At 47.3% G+C, this 13,687-nt stretch overlaps 1 protein-coding gene across 1 annotated transcript in view; it reads right to left on the reverse strand.

The window, feature by feature from the left end:
* Window positions 1-717: 717 nt before the first annotated feature.
* The window catches only part of MAP2K1 (mitogen-activated protein kinase kinase 1), an 80,146-nt gene continuing 67,176 nt past the window's right edge, over window positions 718-13,687 (reverse strand). Inside the window, 6 exon segments of the mRNA XM_032619978.1 lie at window positions 718-2,388; window positions 3,044-3,089; window positions 3,492-3,553; window positions 6,196-6,260; window positions 7,503-7,704; window positions 10,389-10,513. Coding sequence (XP_032475869.1) covers window positions 2,275-2,388; window positions 3,044-3,089; window positions 3,492-3,553; window positions 6,196-6,260; window positions 7,503-7,704; window positions 10,389-10,513 — 614 coding nt within the window. The 3' untranslated portion in view covers window positions 718-2,274.

Consider the following 13,687-nt stretch of genomic DNA (forward strand, 5'->3'; position numbering starts at 1 on the left):
AATCCAACTATTGGCAATTTCCTGGTGGTCCAGTGGTTAGGACTCTGCGCTTTCACTGCCGAGGGCCCGGGTTCAATCCCTGGTGGGGGAACTAAGATCCTGCAAGCCTTGCGGCGGCTGGGGAAAAAAATCTGACTATTATTGGCATCTCAGTAAGGAAGTTTGAGTAAGGAATTTGGCCTGAGGAACTCAAAAAACACAGCAAGAGTGATGTAGGGAACATCGTTCTTGAGAATTAGATCATTCTTGGTGAAAAGTACTAGGAAGAAATCTTTTTGACTCTCAAAATGAAATACCTTTGGATGTGAATAGAGGATTTAAAACACCCCTCAAAAGAAATTGACCTTGGAAGTGTTCAGATCCAGGTTTTAGACACCAGGTTACCCCATTCATTAGTTGGCACACTGTGAGACATTCTCAGTGGTGGTGACATCCTCTCTGTTAGGAAAAGACCCTGGGTGTGAGTAGGGTGTGGGTCTTAAACCTCGTCTGAATGTTTGTGTATTGAAAACATGTAAGTTAGGCTGTTGACCTAGAACGGATGTTAGCCTCGCAGTGAGAAAAAATAAATGACTGGCTGAGGCAGCTGTGTATATATAGCACTGACCAGTTTTTAAAATCCTGGTTGTATCTCAGGCTCTGGTAGATCTAGAGTGGAACTACCTACTCAGGAGATTTACCTAAGTTCTGTTTTTTAATTTGAAAACGAAATAGGCCTTTTATTGTTAAATATATATTTATTTTGGTTTTCTGTCACCTGCTCTCGAAGAAAATGAGGGAAGGCAGCCTCACATATAACCTAAATCTCAGAAGTTACTGTTCAAAGAAAGAAGGGTAGCCAATTGGGACACAGCTTCATTTTCTGTGGCTTCACTGCCGCCCCACAGTCAGGACAAACCCAGGGCCAGGCACTTGTTTCCTCTCCAGGAAAGTGTCTCAGGTGTAACTGGAGAGAGAAGGGAAGCCATTGCTCAGTGGAGCATAGCAGCACGGCACAGTCCCGGGTGGAGGCTCCAGTGCCAGTCAGGCACCGGCCGCCCCCCAATCCTACCCCCACCTACTGTTTTTCCCTTGTATAAAAAGACGGAAGGAATCAGTGGCATCTTTTCACAGGTCCACAGGAAAAGTGGTTGAAAGATAAGGGTGCTTGCTGAGAAGAACTGGACAAAGTCCAAAGATTAGAATTACAGGAAGCCGCATTAGTCCAAAGCACTGAGCTTGTCCTCAGTGTGGTATTTCCGCCTTCCAGCCTCCTTCCTGTCTTTGCCTTTTCCCTCTCAGTAATGTGTGGCTGCTAAATGCCTTGATTTCTTATGCACTACAGATACTGAAAATCCCTCCACAAAAGCAGAAATACCTTTCACCCTTTGAATTGATAGTGTATTTATTAGAATAAGAGATTAGATTTGTTAAACGTCTGGATTAAAATGGTAAAAGGATTTCCATACAGTTTTTAGGCACTATACACACTGTTGTTTACAATAGCATCAGTACTTGGATTTGGGGAAAGATAAATCTCATACATGTTAATGCCTTGATCCATTTGTAACATTCAGAGTAACTCCACCATTTTAGAAACGCTAATCCAAACTTAAAGAGACATAGCACTAAATATCCCACAGGGTATATTTAAAAATAAATACAGAAATACAACCAGAAGTCTACAGATCATCACAGTAGACAGACTGGTGAAGCCCCAGCTATCATGGCAGTGAAGGGCTCTGGCTAGATTTTGATGGAAACCGCTGAATTCTACACCAAAAGCAAAAACATAATGAAATAACATGATCTACTCTCTCTGATGCTCATTTTCATAGCAGCAAAGCATGCTTCACATGCACTGCCTGTGAAGGATCTTACAAGGCCCTTCCTACTCAATTGGAAAGAAGGTAAGCCTGGCAAGAATGAAGTACCACCAAGTGTCAAAAGAATCCCAAAAACACAGGCAGCCAGCCTGGGAGAGCAGTGCAGTTTTCAGTAAGAAGGACGACCCACAGTCACCAAAGTTTCACTGTAGTTCAACATTGCACGTTTTGATCATCAGCATACACAAAAATAGCCCCAAGCACAAAGCCAGTCCACTCGGGAATAACGATAGTAATAAGAATAAAGATGAAAATATTGAAAATGACACGAGTAGAATTTTGGCACATGCTGTGTTCTTCATCCTTTGTCATAGGTAAAATGCACATCTGAACAGAGACAGGCATGGGAAGGAGGCCCAGAAGCAACATGGCATGCTGCTGGGCAGGGGACTCGGCTCTTCCCCAATGCTTAGATACCAGCCACGTGGGTGGGTGTGCTGGGCTGGTTAAGGCCGATGGTGGAGCAGAGCCAACCTGCAAAATCCACTTCTTCAGCATCAGATCTCTTGATAAAAGCATGAACCTGTGTGTGAGGAGATGGACAGAAAGTGTATTTAAAAACCAAGGAGGAAAATTCAAGAATCCTGGGTCTGGAGGTTGTGCTACATTTGGAAGGTGCTCTGGGAGCCTGCCCTTGGCCAGTTGCAGGCCCAAACCCCTGGCTCTGCTGGTCTTACCCCTTCCCCAAGCCCACTCTCTCTGAAATGGAGACAGCAGCTATGCCTGCAGTGCCTCGCAGCGTTGTGAAAGGAGCAAAGGAACTGATGGACTTGAAAGCGCATGTTAACGCTGACCAGGCTCTACATGGCATGTGAGTTCAGACATTCAGTATCCCACTCCTCCTCCTACCACCACCACCACCATGTAGGAGACAAAGTTACTTGGTGAGGGGACTGAATCTAAGATAGTACTACAAAAAGGCCCTGTCCCCTTGCAGGGGTGGGCTGGCCCTTTTCCCTGGACTCCCTCTGGCTGCAGGGTCATCCCGGCTTTTCCATTAAACTGATAGGAGGACAGGGGAGATATGTTGGGTATCCTGCAGGCCCCTGATCAGCTGGACTACAGTGGTCAAGGCAGAGCAGGGTATGGGCTCTGGAAGTACTGGATAGATGACTGACGGGAGAACAAATGAGTAAGCAGGTGGCAGTGTAAGTAAGAATCTGAAATAAATGACTTACCATGAGTTGCTTCAAATCTGCTCTCTCTGCAGGGTTTTTTATTAAGCTTAAAGGAAGAAAGAGTGTGAGAGCTCTTGCTTGGCACTGGTTCTAATTCAGATTACTTACATGTGCATGCATGCCCGTCCTCCCCACACGCCATAGGCTCTGAGGAAGAGTGCCTAAGCCTTACCCACCTTCCTTTCTTAGCAGAGTGTCACACCCACAGCAGGTTAATAAACGCTTGTTGAATTAAACTAAGGCCAAAAGGCAATATGCCAGTCCCTTTACAGTAAGTGCTGAGCGCAGCAGCTGTTTTGCCCACTGCTACAGTCAGATAGGTCACCGAAGTCCTAGCACTCTGGATGAAGGGCAGCAGCTAAAGGGTAAAAGGCAAAGCTGTGCTCTCCAAGATGGATGGGGAGCCTGACAAAACCAAAGTACTTTCAGAGAACAGGAGGTGACTTACCATTTATTCACAAAATCTTGAAATTCCAGACTGAATACTCCACTGGGCAATTTTGGAGGAGGCTGCAAGTACATGTGAAGACATAAGAAATGCCCGGTGTCCTGCTCCACCCATCTTTCCCTTCCCCACTCCCACCTCTGGGCAGTGCTGCCCTTATCCAGTCAAGGAAAGGCACGGGTGAGAGGCCAGTGGCTGCTACTGGGTTACCCTGTTGGAACCATCAATCTCAAACCAGTCAGAACTGGGGCCAAGTCAGTGTTCTGAGCACTCACTTGTCTAGTGACTGAATAAATCACTGTTTCTCTCTGAGCCTCAGATGACCCTTCTGTGAAGCGAAGAGGTTGGGCTTAACAATCCCTGGGGCCCTCTTTAGCTCGGAGGCTCTACCATTGTACATCTTGGAGTGTGGCAGGGAAACAGAACCATCAATTACCAGGAACAGCAGCTAGGGGGTGTGCAAACCACTAGGCATAGCCCAGCCCGGACAGCACCTGTAAGGCTGGCTAAATAATAAAATGTTTACCCGTCCTGAGCTCTGAAGGAGCACACAAAGGTTAAAAAAACATTAACTGGCAGAGAGCTGGGTCTGGAAGAATGTTACCTACACACTCACCGCAGGAATGAGGGTGTTTGCAGGTATCAGAGCAAGCACACTGGCAGTAGCCCTCTTTCCAGGGTGTATGGTGGAGATCACACAGGGCAAGGCCCTGGGGCACCCTGCTCGTGCACCACACAGCCCCCCACCCTTCTTGTGACCCGTACTGGGGTTCTGTGCAGCTTCCTTGTGAGCTGACTCCCAGACACTGCTCTGATGTGTAACCCAAGTCAACAGGTGATTGGAGACTAAAAATCAAACACTAACGTTACCAGAGGAGTCCAGCCTAGTCCTCTTCCCCTGAACACCTTATCAGAACAGCAGGTGAATAAGCCTGATCCCAGGTCATGGCCTAAAGCCCAGCTTTTGGAGCCCACGGTGCTGAGGGGGGACGAAGGGACTATTCAAGGGAGAGGCCAGGCAAGGGAGGGGCTGTGTGCCAGCAGAGTGTGAGGTGCAGGCCACCTGTCACCACCGTGCAGCCCAGCCTCCTGGGAGGTAGGATGGGGGCTAAGAGGAGAAGGTGGGAAGGAAGGAAGAGCACTAGGGGAGACGGGCCTGAGCTGCTTTTCATCTTGGAGCCTGTTTCCTTAGCTGTATAAAAAGGATAACAAAACCAACCTGGCCCACCTGAGCAGTGCTTGGAGCACTCAGTAGGAAAATGAATGTGAAAATATCTAAGAAATAGGTGCACACTAGGTGACTGGCAACGATTTGACCTCAGCCATCCCTTCCCTTAATGTGGCTCCCACCCAGCACGACCCAGTTTAGGTCCCAGCAGGAGAGGATGGCTTTCCGAACACAAATGCAACACATTCTGCCTGCCTTGAGTCCTTAAGCAGCCTGGATCAGATCCCGAACTTCCTGTGTCCCACAGTGCTTAGCATAAAGCTGTGCAGCCAGGCAGTAAAGAGAGCTGAACTAAGCTCTCCAGTAGACTGAACCAGTGACAGTGATTTTTTAACTGCTGGGGTGAGCCAGGATTTTCCCCGCTGAGTTTGTAATGAACAAAGGGACCTATCTGAGCCTTTGGGGGTCTGGTTTTAGAGAGCAGTAAGAAAGCATGAAACTCCACTAGTCTCAAGGAAGAAGAATGCCCTTTACCATGCACTTCAGCCGAGTGGGAGGCCTCCAGCTGCCTCCCAAACAGGTCAGAGCTAGACCATTCTCTTCCTCTACCCATGCTGCTCCGGACAGAGCGCTGGCCTTCCTTAATCATCTGAAATCCTGTCCTGCCCTCAGGCTCCTCCAGCCCTGCCCCATCCTCCTCTGAGCAGCCAGGGTGCTAGTCCCTAGCTTCCCGCTCCCCCAAACCCAAACTGATGAATACTTGTCAGTCCCTTCCTTGATCCTTTTTACATTTAAACATACTGGTATATATATTTCACAAATAATATATCGTCTTTGTATTAAAGTTAGCCAACAGCAATTGAATCACCTGTTATTCCATCACTTCAAGACAATCACTATATCATGTTACTTTCCAGGCTTTATGTGCACATACATGCGTACATAGATTTCTTTAAAGAACCAATCATGGTATACATACTATTTTATAATCTGCTTTTTTCACACAACTAATAGTGGATATTTTCCATATCTCTTTCTGCACTGTCACTTTTTATGTTCATTGCTTTATATGGAGAAAACCATATATTGCAGTTACACATGCATTTACCTTGCCTCCCCTACACAATCTAACAGTTTTTAAGACCTGAGACTGCTTTTCCATTTGTGGATCCCCATCTCACTCCTACCGCCACCCCACAGTGCTTAGCACATAGTAAGTGCACAAGAAATGCTAGGTGAAAAAAAGGAAATGCCTGGTGAATGAAGGATGAGAATGTAAATGGGCAGGGGGAGGCTCCTGAATCGGAGAGAGGAGGAGGGACTCAGAGCTGCATGAAGATGTTCCTGGGGAAGGGACTTCTACAGCCTCTAAACCAGCCGCTCAGTTCCAGGATCATGATGCACAAACCAGGACACACAAATCTTGAAGCCCAGGCAGCCCACACTGTGGGAACAGTTCAGAGGTTTCCCAGACAAATCAACTGTGAGTTTTTTTCTTAAGAGGAGCAAATAAATTCCAAAAGCCATGCAGTACCTTACCTCATTGACTATGTAATCCAACAACTCAAAAATTGCCATGGGAGGTCGGCTGTCCATTCCATAAGCTACAGATTTTATAAAAAGAGAAAAGAAAACACTTCTCAGAAACAGAAGGTTATTTGCCAATAGGAGGCTAGGGGTGGGCATGGACCCTAGTGACTAGAACAGAGTCATGGACGATAAAGAGAGAAGAGCCACAGATAAGGCCTGAACACAGAGGGGACCAGCCAAAGCCACGGAGTCAGCTGACCAGGGCTGGAGTCTGGGCTCTGCCGCATCCAAGATTTGTGACCTTAGGTACATCAGCTGACCACTGAGCCTCGTTTTGAGTTTTGTAGAGATGGGTAAAAATTATGTCCGCCCTTCTCCCCTTCCTTACACTGAAAGAGGAGCAAATGAGATAATAACTAAATCCTTTAGAGTTATTTAGTTTTCATTTTCCCTGAACTTGGGTCTCTTCCTCTTGGCTCTCCGGGGCCACAGCCACCAGCCCCTGCAACAACCTGCCATCAGCTACCCCTGCCCCCTCCTGTTTTTCCTTTCCTACATGCCCTCTCCCATGTGGGCCTCATGGAGGTAAAGACCAGGTCTCCCTGGTCAGACAGGAATGTCCTAGCAGGAGCTACATCAGAAGATGATAGCTGGGCCAGGATCTTCCAACACCAGGTTTCCTTCCCAGTTCAGAAAGGCAGGCAGTGCTACACAGTGCTTACCACCTCAGAGTCAGACTTGGCCACTTACAAATGAATGCATGTGGCGAGCCAAGCACTCTGTGCCTCAGTTTCCTCACATCTAAAATGGAAATCAGAGTAGTGCTATTAAAATTAGACAACGCCAGGCAAATCTATGGAGATAGAAAGTAGACTGGTGATTGCCCGGGGGTCTGGGTGGGGCAGCTGGGAGTGATTGCTAATGGAGATGGTTTCTTTCTGGGGTGATGGAAATGTTCTTGAATTACACAGTGGTGATGATTGTACAACATGGAGGAATATACTAAAAACCACTGAACCGTACATTTTAAAATGTGCGTTTTATGTTATGTTAATTTTATCTCAGTTTTTAAAAAAATCTACCTAAAACAAAGTCATGATTTTTAAAATTAGACAATACATAAAAAATACTAGGCGCAGTACCAGGAACACCGTGGGCACTCAACAAATGGTAGGAAGTTGTTGGTAATAATAATTTCCTACACCTGGAGACCCATGCCCCAGCCTGGGTCCAGAGACAGAGAATCAGCCCTCCAGAAACCCCTGACAGCAAAAGACCACCCACAGGCCAAGCTGGGGCCACACCAGGCCACTCACAGCTGAGGGGCCTTCCGGGAGTCCTTGGCCGGGGCGGTGTCTCAGCCGCATCTCCCTCCACCTGGCACCCAAACACCAGCTCCAGCTCCTTGGCATCTGGAGGAGGGATGGGATACCTCCCGACCGCCATCTCAACCAGAGAGAGCCCCATGCTCCAGATGTCCGACTGCACCGAGTAATGAGTCCCCTGGAGTCTTTCTGGCTGCAGGAGAGACAGACACATTTATCACCTGTGAGCTAGCTTGGCCCACGCAGAAGAGGGATGGGCGAGTCCTCATGAATACCTGGGGCTTCCTGCCCCTTTGAGGCTTGTTTGCACTGCAAGAGAGTGCAGGGCTGCCCTGCTTGGTCCCAGCCCTGGGTCCACTGACGCATTTTATCTTCTTCTGCCCCTTCCTCTCCAGAGCTCACATCCTGTTTCAGGACCTCCACTAACCTCTTTAATTTGGCTTCCCACCTGCCCCCACATACTGTATCTACCAAATCCTACCTGGCTCCCGTGGGTCTGACCCCTAACTCCTGTCTCCCCTATAACCTGCCCTGAACTAACAGCATCCTACCCAGCTGGGCCCTGGCTAAGCTTCAGCTGTGGCTCCAGCTTTGCTCATCCTCGTCACTGTCTTGCATGTGCAGGACAGCTTATCCAAAGCCCAGCATGAGAGGCTCATCTTGAGTCCTGAGTCCAAAAACATGAAGCTTCTGGAACATGGGTCATGAATGAGGTATCAGTGGGTAGAAAGAACACTGGCCTTGAGAGTAAGGAAAGCTGAGTTCTAAGACCAGCTTTGCCACTAACTCACTGTTCTTGGGCAACATTGAAGAGTAGAAAAGGCAAAGGATCTGGGTTCAAGTCCCAAGTCTGGGACTTACAAGCTAGGTGATCCTGAGCCTCAGTTTCCTGGGGCTAATGAAATGGGACTAACAACATAACAAAATGGGGCTAATGATGATAGTAACAACATAACAAAATACCTGCTCTACTAACTAGGGCACTGGAAAGGTCAAATCAAATGAAAATGTATGTTAGATGTTGCAAAATGTTATGCAAATATGAGTTGTTATTGGTGAGAATAGTCAAAGAAAAAGAAATATTTCTTATATATATAATATATAAATATAAATATTATATACAGTGCTATACAAAAATTATTTTTACTGAGCATTAATTGAAATAGTACATGTATTTCAAGAACCCTACCAAAAAAAAAAAATCTTTATTCTGACCGTCGTGCACTTATTTAGACATCAAATTCATTTCACCCATAGGATTTTTCACTAACCCCAACACTGAACTATTTTGGAACTGACCATGTAACCACAAAAACCCAAACCACTAAACCCTGGATCGATATAAGTTCCAGGGCCTGTTCATCGATTTTGAACTTGATAGTTGGCAGCTGAGTAGCCCAGGGTGCTAGCTGCTCAGTTTTTAGACATTTAGGGAAGAAGCTGAAGAGCTGACGGGCTTCATGCCTTTAGCCACTGGAATGGAGGGGGTGGCGATGTGGGTCAGCGCCAGGTAAGTCATGTTACCAGTGGCTGGAGCGAGTGTGGGCAGGGGACAGACAAGAAGGAATGAGGGTGTGAGCAGGACCTTCCACACAGGGCGGCCAGGAGCAGCTGCCAAATCTTACTTAAGAGGCAAGTGAGAGCCTGCAGTGCAAAGGGGGACTGACCCGCAAGGAAGCCTGGCTTTCAACGCCGGCTCTGCAAGGTGAGGTGGGCAGGTCACTTCACCTCCCTGAGTCTACATTTCCTTGTCTCTAAAATGGGTACACTAATCTTTACTTCATGGGACAACCATATAGATCAAAGAGGATCACCACTCCAGGATGTGAAAGTCCTTGAAGTGTGTACAGAAAACACAACGTGCTAAGATGCCCTGAGCCCCCGTGCCGGCCCCTCCTTCCACCTCCGCGAAGGCCTCCCACTCACTCCAACTAATGCTCCTCTACTCTGCCCTGGCCAGCACTCACCCAGAGCCACATTTCCCCTTTCTGAATTGTACTCACGAGCGTGTTAGCCATTTACTCACCCATTCAGTCAACCAAACATTCACTCACTTGCCAAGAATTCCCTGAACATCTACAGCGTGCCAGGAGCCAAACCAGACCCTTGGGACAACAGAGATACCTCCGGCCCTATCCCTGCCCCCCAGGGAGCTGGTTGTATGGGGGAAGCAAGAGAACATGCCAATGTCACCCCTGGGCACGGTGGAAGCCAGCAGGGCTGGAAGCAGGAAACACCAGGTAGGTGTGCTGTGGTGAGAGATGGGCAGGTAACTGGGAGACATGCAGTGAGGAGGGAGAGAAGAGGCTGGACTGGGGAGACAATTCTGAATAGACTCACAGGAGTTGGGGGTTGCTAGATGCTAAAAGGATGGGGAGCTGGGAAGAGAGGTTAAAGGCTGATGCTCAGGTTTCTACCTTGAAAAACTAAGGAAACAGTGATGCCATTTACTGCTAATGGAAATGGTGGGGCAATGTGGGGTGGGGGCATGTCTGGGCATGTCAGTCTGAGGGTCTGAAGACGATCAGGCAGAGGTCCTGAGGGTAGCTGGAGCTCAATGTCTTCAGAATGGAAGCCAAGCTCTGGGAAACATCCAAGTGCCAGTGAGAGCTGAAGCTGTGATCCTACTATCTCTTCCACTGAGTCAGGGCCCCAGGGCCCCAACCATGCTCCAAGGCCTGTGAAAGGCCAAGACCATCTCCCCATCAGACTTTGATCTCCTCTGGGAGGGGACCACAATGCCTCATCCCTCGTTCTTTCTCACCCACCCCCATCACGATCCAAGCACAAGGGTCTGGCTCCGTAGGGGAAGGCACCCACTTGGCTTCTATTCCTGATCAGATAAGAAGCTGGAAAAATGGAACGAGGTGCTCATACCGACATGTAGGACCTTGTGCCCACGAAGGAGTTAGCCATGGAGTCGATGAGCTGCCCGCTGACCCCAAAGTCACAGAGCTTGATCTCCCCACGGGAGTTCACTAGGATGTTGGAAGGCTTGACATCTGTAGGGAAAAGAAAACAGAAAAGTAGAGAATTGATACAGGTAGGTTGGGAAGGGGAAGGTCAGCGCTCCCCAGACAGACCAGCCCTGACCACGAATGCCACGACACCCCAGCCCCCATCACAGAACCAGCCCTTGGCTTAGGAGCACTGGACACCAAGGCCCCTTATTGCCCTTCGTTCAGGGTTCGAGGAAGGGCTGTCAGCAGAGGAATGACAAGCTGCTGTAGAAGCGGGACAAAAAGCCAGTGTTTTACACTCTTTGAGAATCCAGACTGGGCCAGATGACCCACAGGAAGGAGTCAGTTACCATGAATAATCAAGATTTCAAGCTCTGTTGTTTCAACTGCCCCTGTTGGCAAGACACAATATCTGCCGCTGGATCATAAGGTAGGAAGACATAATAAGACCTGGATGCTTGCTGAGGCTACAGACCAAAGACTAAAGGAGGATGGGATGGAGGCAGGAACTCCTATTATTTTTTTATTTTTTTGCGGAATGTCCTATAAATATCACTTAAATCTATCTGGTCAATTGTGTCATTTAAAGCTTGTGTTTCCTTATTAATTTTCTGTCTGGTCTGTCCATTTGTGTAAGTGAGGTGTTAAAGTCCCCCACTCTTATTGTGTTACTGTCGATTTCCTCTTTCAGAGCTGTTAGCAGTTGCCTTATGTATTGAGGTGCTCCTATCTTGGGTGCATATATATTTATAATTGTTATATCTTCTTCTTGGATTGATCCCTTGATCATTATGTAGTGTTCTTCCTTGTCTCTTGTAACATTCTTTATTTTAGATTCTATTTTATCTGATATGAGTATTGCTACTCTAGCTTTCTTTTGATTTCCATTTGCATGGAATATCTTCTTCCATCCCCTCACTTTCAGTCTGTATGTGTCCCGAGGTCTGAAGTGGGTCTCTTGTAGACAGCATATATATGGGTCTTTTTTTTGTTGTTTCCATTCAGCGAGCCTGTGTCTCTGCGTTGGAGCGTTTAATCCACTCACATTTAAGGTAATTATCATTATGTATGTTCATGTTACCACTTTCTTAATTGTTTTGAGTTTGTTTTTGCAGGTCCTTTTATTCTCTTGTGTTTCCCACATAGAGAAGTTCCTTTAGCATTTGCTGTAGAGATGATTTGGTGGTGCTGAATTCTCTTAGCTTTTGCTTGTCTGTAAAGCTTTTGATTTTTCTGTTGAACCTGAATGAGATCCTTGCTGGGTAGAGTAACCATGGCTGTAGGTTTTTCCCTTTCTTCAATTTAAATATATCGTGCCACTCCCTTCTGGCTTGTAGAGTTTCTGCTGAGAAATCAGCTGTTAACCTTATGTGAGTTCCCTTGTATGCCATTTGTCGCTTTTCCCTCGCTGCTTTCAATAATCTCTTTGTCTTAAATTTTTGTCCGTTTGATTACTATGTGTCTCCGTGTGTTTCTCCTTGGGATTATCCTGCCTGGGACTCTCTGCACTTCCTGGACTTGGGTGGCTATTTTCTTTCCCATGTGAGGGAAATTTTCAACTATAATCTCTTCAAATATTTTCTCGGGTACCCCCCCCTTCTCCTTCTGGGACCCCTATAATGCAAATGTTGGTGCGCTTAATGTTGTCCCAGATGTCTCTTAGGCTGTCTTCACTTCTCTCCTTTCCTTTTTCTTTATTCTGTTCCATGGCAGTGAATTCCACCATTCTGTCTTCCAGGTCACCCATCCATTTTTCTGACTCAGTTATTCTGCTATTGATTCCCTCCAGTGTATTTTTCATTCCAGTCACTGCATTGTTCATCTCTGTCTGTTTGTTCTTTAATTCCCCCAGGTCCTCGCCAATCATTTCTTGCATCTTCTGGATCCCCGCCTCCATTTCTTTCCGAGATCCCGGATCATCTTCACCATCATTATTCTGAATTCTTGGAAGGTTGCCTATCTCCACTTCATTCAGTTGTCCCTCTGGGGTTCCATCTTGTGACTTCATCCGGTACATACTCCTCCGCATTTTCTTTTTGTTTATCTTTCTGTGAATGTGGTTTTCATTCCACAGGCTGCAGGACTGTAGACCTTCTTGCCTCTTCTGTATGCCCTTTGGTGGATGAGGCTATCCAAGAGGCCTGTGCAAGCTTCCTGATGGGAGGGGCTGGTGGTGGGTAGAGCTGTGTGTTGCTGCGGTGGCGGAACTCCTATTATTGACCTCATGCACAGAGCATGTGGGTTTTATAAATGTGTGTGCCAGGGGCTGGGAGCCAGCTCTTGATTCTCTTTCACTGAAGTCACATCCCTAACAGCCTGCTCAACTGCATCTACCTGTTAGTCAGGGAGAGTCTCTTGCTACCAAGGCCAGAGAACTAGGGAGGCCTGAAAGCTGCTCCTCAGGGTGAAGGCACTGCCCCCAGCACCAGCCCCATTCCCCTTCCCTGCACTCGGACCATCCCCACGGCCCGCCCTGGCTCCCATCACCAATATTAGTCCACTGGCTCTTCCCTTTGCCAAGAGGTGAATTTCCAAATGTTTTTCTTCTACCATCTCCTCTGATTCAAACAACTGCCCCGTGAAGCAGGCAGAGCAGAGCCAAGAATTCTCACTTACTGAGACTTGGTAAAGGCCCCCAGGGCTTTGTGGACAGACATCAGCAAAGCAAACAATGAGGCCGGCTCAAGAGCAGGCCAAACCCAGGAGCAAAATCGTAAACCCTGCCAGGGAATCTGACGGAAGTAATACAGACACTATATAGGACATCTGGAGAACCAGAGGAAAAAAATGAAACCCCCATAATTCCAACCTACCAGAGCCACTATTAACATTTTATTATTTTCCCCTTCAATACTCATATGACTGTGTTTATTTATCCTTAAACAGATTCTAACAGATCCATTTAAGTATCTTTCCAAGCGTAAACTGAAAAAAAAAAAAAAAAAAAATCACCCTCTCATATCCCAGTACGTCCTTCACCTGCCTACCTCCCCTCATCAACCCCAGCCTGGGTCAGGTCCTAACCACAGCCCCCAGCCAGCTCTAGCCTCTCTCCACCCACCACAGGCTCCACCAGGGCAGGGATGCTGGCTATCTGCCTCGTCCCTGTAACTGCAGAGCTAGGACAATATCTGGTACATAGGAGGTGCTCCAAAATGCCTGTGAGTGAACGGAGATAAACTCACCATGTACACATGCACACACTCAGCACCACGG

The sequence above is a fragment of the Phocoena sinus genome, chromosome 2, assembly GCF_008692025.1.
Source record: "Phocoena sinus isolate mPhoSin1 chromosome 2, mPhoSin1.pri, whole genome shotgun sequence".
Classification (NCBI taxonomy): domain Eukaryota; kingdom Metazoa; phylum Chordata; class Mammalia; order Artiodactyla; family Phocoenidae; genus Phocoena; species Phocoena sinus.